The 8,769-nt window shown below is 60.7% G+C and overlaps 1 protein-coding gene across 2 annotated transcripts in view; it reads right to left on the bottom strand.

The window, feature by feature from the left end:
• Positions 1 to 8,769, bottom strand: part of PAX9 (paired box 9) — a 160,519-nt gene that overhangs the window by 146,546 nt on the left and 5,204 nt on the right. For both annotated transcript variants that reach the window (XM_069209139.1, XM_069209138.1), the window contains exon 2: positions 8,104 to 8,697. In XM_069209139.1, the coding sequence (XP_069065240.1) occupies positions 8,104 to 8,697 (594 nt within the window). The remainder of the gene's footprint in view (positions 1 to 8,103; positions 8,698 to 8,769) is intronic.

Raw genomic sequence — 8,769 nt, 5'->3', positions numbered from 1 at the left:
TAGTCACCTGTGAGCACTTTACAAAACAACTAAACATTCTGTGATTGCACACCCACCACACACACACTCTCACACACACAACACACACACACTCACACACACAACACACACACATCACACACTCACTCACAACACACACTCACACATACTCACACACACACTCACACACACAACACACACACATCACACACAACACACACTCACTCACAACACACACTCACACATACTCACACACACACTCACACACACAACACACACACATCACACACAACACACACTCACACATACTCACACACACACTCACACACACAACACACACACTCACACACATCACACACAACACACACACATCACACACAACACACACTCACTCACAACACACACTCACACATACTCACACACACACTCACACACACAACACACACACTCACACACATCACACACAACACACACACATCACACACAACACGCACTCACTCACAACACACACTCACACATACTCTCACACACACTCACACACACAACACACACACTCACACACATCACACACAACACACACTCACTCACAACACACACTCACACATACTCACACAGATACTCACACACAACACTCGCCCACAGTGAAGGACTGCATACACGTCTGACACACATTTTATAGTGGAAAGAGGGAGACTACAATGTGACCTGGAGAGTGTGTCCCCCTCTGACCTCTACTGCAGCGGGGGCAGCAACGTAACGCCATCCTTGGACTCAAAACTGGGGAGCTTCCCGCCGGAGCCGGGTCTACTGGCGTGTGCGCGTGTGTGCGTGTGCTATGACTCACGTGCATATGCTGTGAATATATGCAGTCAGTCCAGCTATGTGCGCGTGTACCCTCAAACATACACACGCGAATTACACATGTATAGATGAGCACACATCTACAGCGAGTAACATACGAAGACTGTAAATAGACACACACGCGCACATATATGTATATATGCATACTGGGGAAAGACAGGGAACATACATACATACATGCAGACATACAGACTGTAAACACACCCACACATATAGTAAACACACAGTCAGAATACACACATGCACACACAGTCAGTACACACAGGATGAACAAACCCCGTAGGGCCACACACAGCATGCATACATGCACACAGTCAGTGTACACACACGCACAGTGTACATACACACAGTCAGTATACACACCCACACACACATATATAGTAAATACACAGTCAGTACACATACATGCAGTCCACCATTAGTCACACACACAGCATACACACGTGCACACAAGCAGTATACCCACACGCACATCCAGTATATATACACAGCATACACACACACGTGCACAGGGTGAACAGGCCCACACACGCTGTGCACACTGAATGAAGCGTGCACAGGCCCCCGGACGGAAACACTCGCTTCACCCCAGAAGGAAAACAATTTGTCTCGGAGGCGGAGGAACAGTCACAGCCCTGCAGTCTCTGGGGCCGGGGTGGAAACACCAGAACTGCCCAATTACCCTCTCTCCACTTCCGGTCTGAGAGCGGCACTGATTGCGGGGCTGAGCGCCCCGGGGGTCTCCTGGAGCACCGCCCCTCCGCCCCCGTACCCCTCTAGTGAACTCTCCCAGTTCGAGGGTCTCTGGCCGCCCCGGGTTTTCGCCCCTCCCCCTTCCACCCCTCTACAGAACTCTTGAGCCTCTGGGCGCCCCGGGGGTCTTCGGAAGGGACCCCCTCACACACACCGTGAACTGTCTCGGTCTGGGCCCCTCTGGATTAAACCAACTTGGGGTTGGGGGTCCCCACAGTGGCCCAGACTCAGAGAGCAACCCGTGCGGCCTGTGACGAGTCCCTGGTGAGGCCCTGATCACTTGTGTAGACAGGGGACGCGTCCCTGGTGTGGCCTGTGTCACTTGTGTAGACGGGGGACGCGTCCCTGGTGTGGCCTGTGTCACTTGTGTAGACAGGGGACGCGTCCCTGGTGTGGCCTGTGTCACTTGTGTAGACGGGGGACGCGTCCCTGGTGTGGCCTGTGTCACTTGTGTAGATGGGGTACGCGTCCCTGGTGTGGCCTGTGTCACTTGTGTAGATGGGGGACGCGTCCCTGGTGAGGCCCTGGTCACTTGTGTAGACAGGGGACGCGTCCCTGGTGTGGCCCTGATCACTTGTGTAGACAGGGGACGCGTCCCTGGTGTGGCCCGTGTCACTTGTGTAGACGGGGGACGCGTCCCTGGTGTGGCCCTGGTCACTTGTGTAGACAGGGGACGCGTCCCTGGTGTGGCCTGTGTCACTTGTGTAGATGGGGGACGCGTCCCTGGTGAGGCCCTGGTCACTTGTGTAGACAGGGGACGCGTCCCTGGTGTGGCCCTGATCACTTGTGTAGATGGGGGACGCGTCCCTGGTGAGGCCCTGGTCACTTGTGTAGACGGGGGACGCGTCCCTGGTGAGGCCCTGATCACTTGTGTAGACGGGGGACGCGTCCCTGGTGTGGCCCGTGTCACTTGTGTAGATGGGGGACGCGTCCCTGGTGTGGCCCTGATCACTTGTGTAGATGGGGGATGCGTCCCTGGTGAGGCCCTGGTCACTTGTGTAGATGGGGGACGCGTCCCTGGTGAGGCCCTGATCACTTGTGTAGACGGGGGACGCGTCCCTGGTGTGGCCCGTGTCACTTGTGTAGATGGGGGACGCGTCCCTGGTGAGGCCCTGGTCACTTGTGTAGACAGGGGACGCGTCCCTGGTGTGGCCTGTGTCACTTATGTAGATGGGGGACGCGTCCCTGGTGAGGCCCTGATCACTTGTGTAGACAGGGGACGCGTCCCTGGTGTGGCCCTGATCACTTGTGTAGACAGGGGACGCGTCCCTGGTGTGGCCTGTGTCACTTGTGTAGATGGGGGACGCGTCCCTGGTGAGGCCCTGGTCACTTGTGTAGACAGGGGACGCGTCCCTGGTGAGGCCCTGATCACTTGTGTAGACGGGGGACGCGTCCCTGGTGTGGCCCGTGTCACTTGTGTAGACGGGGGACGCGTCCCTGGTGTGGCCCTGGTCACTTGTGTAGACGGGGGACGCGTCCCTGGTGTGGCCCGTGTCACTTGTGTAGACGGGGGACGCGTCCCTGGTGTGGCCCTGGTCACTTGTGTAGACAGGGGATGCGTCCCTGGTGCGGCCCTGGTAACTTGTGTAGATAGGGGATGCATCCCTGGAGAGATCACGGTCACTTGTGTAGACAGGGGACGCGTCCATAGAGAGAGCAGGGTCACTTGTGTAGACAGGGGACGCGCCCCCTGGAGCGGCCTGTGTCACTTGTGTAGACAGGGGACACGTCCCTGGAGCGGCCCGTGTCACTTGTGTAGACGGGGGACGCGTCCCTGGTGTGGCCCTGGTCACTTGTGTAGACAGGGGATGCGTCCCTGGTGCGGCCCTGGTAACTTGTGTAGATAGGGGATGCATCCCTGGAGAGATCACGGTCACTTGTGTAGACAGGGGACGCGTCCATAGAGAGAGCAGGGTCACTTGTGTAGACAGGGGACGCGCCCCCTGGAGCGGCCTGTGTCACTTGTGTAGACAGGGGACGCGTCCCTGGAGCGGCCCTGGTCACTTGTGTAGACAGGGGACGCGTCCCTGGAGCGGCCTGTGTCACTTGTGTAGACAGGGGACGCGTCCCTGGAGCGGCCCTTGGCACTTGTGTAGACAGGGGACACGTCCCTGGAGCCGCCTGTGTCACTTGTGTAGACAGGGGACGCGTCCCATGTGTGGCCTGGGTCACTTGTGTAGATAGGGGACGCGTCTCTGGAGAGCTCTGGGTTACTTGTGTAGACGGGGGACGTGTCCCTGGTGTGGCCCTTGCAACTAGTGTAGACAGGGGACGCGACCCTGGAGCGGCCTGTGTCACTTGTGTAGACAGGGGATGCGTCCCTGGTGTGGCCTGTGTCACTTGTGTAGACAGGGGATGCGTCCCTGGTGTGGCCCTGGTCACTTGTGTAGACAGGGGACGCGTCCCTGGAGCGGCCTGTGTCACTTGTGTAGACAGGAGAAGCGTCCCTGGAGCGGACCTTGGCACTTGTGTAGACTGGGGACGCGTCCCTGGAGCGGCCTGTGTCACTTGTGTAGACAGGGGACGCGTCCCTGGTGTGGCCTGTGTCACTTGTGTAGACAGGGGACGCGTCCCTGGAGCGGCCCTTGGCACTTGTGTAGACAGGGGACACGTCCCTGGAGCGGCCTGTGTCACTTGTGTAGACAGGGGACGCGTCCCATGTGTGGCCTGGGTCACTTGTGTAGATAGGGGACGCGTCTCTGGAGAGCTCTGGGTTACTTGTGTAGATGGGGGATGTGTCCCTGGTGTGGCCCTTGCAACTAGTGTACACAGGGGACGCGACCCTGGAGCGGCCCGTGTCACTTGTGTAGACAGGCGACGCGTCCCTGGTGCGGCCCTGGTCACTTGTGTAGACCGGGGACGCGTCCCATGTGTGGCCTGGGTCACTTGTGTAGATAGGGGATGCGTCTCTGGAGAGCTCTGGGTTACTTGTGTAGACGTGGACGTGTCCCTGGTGTGGCCCTTGCAACTAGTGTAGACAGGGGACGCGTCCCTGGAGCGGCCTGTGTCACTTGTGTCGACAGGGGACGCCTCCCTGGAGCGGCCCGTGTCACTTGTGTAGACAGGGGACGCGTCCCATGTGTGGCCTAGGTCACTTGTGTAGATAGGGGACGCGTCTCTGGAGAGCTCTGGGTTACTTGTGTAGACAGGGGACGGGTCCATGGAGAGATCTGGGTCACTTGAGTAGACAGGGGACGCATCCCTGGAGCAGCGCGTGTCACTTGTGTAGACCGGGGTCGCGTCCCTTGTGCGGCCCTGGTCACTTGTGTAGACAGGGGACGCGTCCCTGGTGTGGCCTGGGCCACTTGTGTAGTCAGGGGACGCGTCCCTGGTGTGGCCCTGGTCACTTGTGTAGACAGGGGACGAGTCCCTGGAGCGGCCTGTGTCACTTGTGTAGACAGGAGAAGCGACCCTGGAGCGGACCTTGGCACTTGTGTAGACCGGGGACGCGTCCCTGGAGCGGCCTGTGTCACTTGTGTAGACGGGGGACGCGTCCCTGGTGTGGCCTGGGCCACTTGTGTAGACAGGGAATGCGGCCCTGGTGCGGCCCTGGTCCCTTGTGGAGACAGCGGACGCGTCCCTGGTGTGGCCTGGGTCACTTGTGTAGATAGGGGACGAGTCCCTGGAGAGATCACGGTCACTTGTGTAGACAGGGGACGCGTCCATGGAGAGAGCAGGGTCACTTGTGTAGACAGGGGACGCGCCCCCTGGTGTGGCCCTTGCAACTAGTGTAGACAGGGGACGCGTCCCTGGAGCGGCCCGTGTCACTTGTGTCGACAGGGGACGCGTCCCTGGAGTGGCCCGTGTCACTTGTGTAGATAGGGGACCCGTCTCTGGAGAGCTCTGGGTTACTTGTGTAGACAGGGGACGCATCCCTGGAGCGGCGCGTGTCACTTGTGTAGACCGGGGTCGCGTCCCTGGTGCGGCCCTGGTCACTTGTGTAGACAGGGGACGCATCCCTGGTGTGGCCTGGGCCACTTGTGTAGTCAGGGGACGCGTCCCTGGTGTGGCCCTGGTCACTTGTGTAGACAGGGGACGCGTCCCTGGAGCGGCCTGTGTCACTTGTGTAGACAGGAGAAGCGTCCCTGGAGCGGACCTTGGCACTTGTGTAGACCGGGGACGCGTCCCTGGAGCGGCCTGTGTCACTTGTGTAGACAGGGGACGCGTCCCTGGAGCGGCCCTTGGCACTTGTGTAGACAGGGGACGCGTCCCTGGAGCGGCCTGTGTCACTTGTGGAGACAGGGGACGCATCCCTTGGCACTTGTGTAGACAGGGGATGCGTCCCTGGTGCGGCCCTGGTCCCTTGTGGAGACAGCGGACGCGTCCCTGGTGTGGCCTGGGTCACTTGTGTAGACAGGGGAAGTGTCCCTGGAGCGCCTGTGTCACTTGTGTAGACAGGGGACGCGTCCCTGGTGTGGCCTGTGTCACTTGTGTAGATGGGGGACGCGTCCCTGGTGAGGCCCTGGTCACTTGTGTAGAAAGGGGACGCATCCCTGGTGTGGCCTGGGTCACTTGTGTAGACAGGGGATGCGTCCCTGGTGCGGCCCTGGTCCCTTGTGGAGACAGCGGACGCGTCCCTGGTGTGGCCTGGGTCACTTGTGTAGACAGGGGACGCGTCCCTGGTGTGGCCCTGGTCACTTGTGTAGACAGGGGACGCGTCCCTGGAGCAGCCTGTGTCACTTGTGTAGACGGGGGACGAGTCCCTGGTGTGGCCTGTGTCACTTGTGTAGACGGGGGACGCATCCCTGGTGCGGCCCTTGTCACATGTGTAGACAGGGGACGCGTCCCTGGTGCGGCCCGTGTCACTTGTGTAGACAGGGGACGCGCCCCTGGCGAGATCGGGGTCACTTGTGTAGACAGGGGACGCGCCCCTGGCGAGATCGGGGTCACTTGTGTAGACAGGGGACGCGTCCCTGGTGCGGCCCTGGTCCCTTGTGGAGACAGCGGACGCGTCCCTGGTGTGGCCTGGGTCACTTGTGTAGACAGGGGACGCGTCCCTGGTGTGGCCCTGGTCACTTGTGTAGACAGGGGACGCGTCCCTGTTGTGGCCTGTGTCACTTGTGTAGACAGGGGACGCGTCCCTGGTGTGGCCCTGATCACTTGTGTAGACAGGGACGTCCCTGTTGTGGCCTCTGTCACTTGGGTAGACAGGGGACGCATCCCTGGTGTGGCCCTGGTCACTTGTGTAGACAGGGGACGCGTCCCTGTTGTGGCCTGTGTCACTTGTGTAGACAGGGGACGCGTCCCTGGTGTGGCCTGGGTCACTTGTGTAGACAGGGGAGGCGTCCATGGGAAGCTCTGTGTATGTTTCCCCATAGGTGCTGGTGAACAGATGCGCTATATACGGGTACCTCTGTGTAAGGCGCTCTATCGTCGGTAGTGACGTGGTCTGTCCTACATATAAACTGACAATACATCCCACGTGCAAAGCTGCAGCCGAGTTTTGTGATGATTTTCACCCATCCTAGCCTGCACCCCGATACCTCCTGAACCCTGTCCTAGCCTGCACGCCACGACCTTTGAGCCCTTTTGCTCCCCAGAACTCCCTACCCTCTTTGAACTGCCCTGGGGGAGGGGGCTGCAGGGGGCACACGCATTTAAGACGCCCACCCCAGTAGGTGCCACAAATCTGGCCGAACCCCCCAGGTACTGCCCCAGGGCTCCCCTACAGACACCAGCCCCCCTCTCACCCTGGAACGGAGCCCTCGCCAGGGATGGCCCCCTCGGGCACACATCGGTGGTGTGTACGGAGTCTAGCGCCTGGAGCAGGACGTCTGGGCGGAAGCAGCTCCCGCTCCAGTCGGGACGGCCCTGGACTGGACACACGGGGTTGTGCTGAGGGGTCCCCTGGGCCGTGGGCTGCTTATAATAGCGCCTTGTCTTGGACCAATAATGCGGCGCCTTCACCCCGCCAATTGTCAAGAAATATCATCAAATAAGTAATTATTCGCACGGGGCGAAGGTATGTCACAGGTCTGAAGCCCCGACTGAGAAATGCGGCACATACACCGCATACACCACACATACCACATACACCACACATACCGTAAGCACAACACACGCCACATACATGACACACCAGATATACCACAAACACCAGATGCACTACATGCACTCAAATACATGCGTCTCACACACCACATATGCCACACACACCACACATACCGCATACCTTCGGTCCGAGCCATGGGGTGGTTAGAGGTGACGCTGTCATCTGCACTCGACTGTATGTGATGTCTCAAGAAGAGCATTACTGGGGATTGAACCCCCACCCCAGCTCCTGCTCCCCCTCACGAAAGAGTTGGAGACCCCTGAACACCAGACCAGGGGTCAGCCAGTGTCCACCCGCGCTGGTCATGGGTGGTGCCCGCTGCCCTCCAGTGCCCACCTCCGGCCCTCCAGTACCGAGCTCACGCCCCCAGTGCCTCCCAGTCCCCGACGCCCCCAGTGCTCAGTGCCCCCCAGTACCACCCCTGGCCCCCCCCTCCCCCCCAGCGCCCCCGTCCTTACCTTGGTCGGTGATGGAGCGGATCCCCAGGATGTCGGTGACCGAGTGCGAGGAGGGCCAGGCCCGGGGCAGTGCCAGGGCGCCGGGCACGGTGGGCAGGCCGGGGTGGGCGCCCCCCTTGGCGCACGGGTAGGGGTAGAGGGGCCCGTAGGGCGGCGCCGACGGGCGCCCCTTGCCCTGCCCCTCCCCCGCCGGGCACATAGCGCCCACCTTGTTGCGCAGGATGCGGCTGATGGAGCTCACCGAGGGCACGCTGTACTTGTCGCAGACGCCCTCGGCCAGCAGCCGGTCCCGGATCTCCCAGGCGAAGATGCCCGGGTCCCGCTGCTTGTAGGCCCGGATGTGGCGCACCACGGACGGGGTGGTGACCCGGGGCTTGCTGCCCCCGATGGCCCCGGGCAGGATGGAGCCCGTCTCCTGGTACCGGGCCAGGATCTTGCTGACGCACCCGTGGGACACCCGCAGCTGGCGACTGATGTCACAGGGCCGGATGCCCAGCTGGGCCAGCTCCACGATCCGCAGGCGCACGGCGGTGGGCAGGGGGCGCCCGTTCACGAAGACCCCTCCCAGCTGGTTCACCTCCCCGAAGGCGGGCTCTGCAAGGCAAGGGGAGAAGGGTCAGCGCTGGAGAGGACTGGACACATAGCGCCTAGATGCAGCGGGAGCAG

This window comes from Pleurodeles waltl, chromosome 9 (assembly GCF_031143425.1).
Source record: "Pleurodeles waltl isolate 20211129_DDA chromosome 9, aPleWal1.hap1.20221129, whole genome shotgun sequence".
In the NCBI taxonomy this organism is placed as follows: Eukaryota; Metazoa; Chordata; class Amphibia; order Caudata; family Salamandridae; genus Pleurodeles; species Pleurodeles waltl.
Note: the sequence above shows the minus strand (reverse complement) of the source record. Positions and strands in the feature narration are given on the sequence as shown.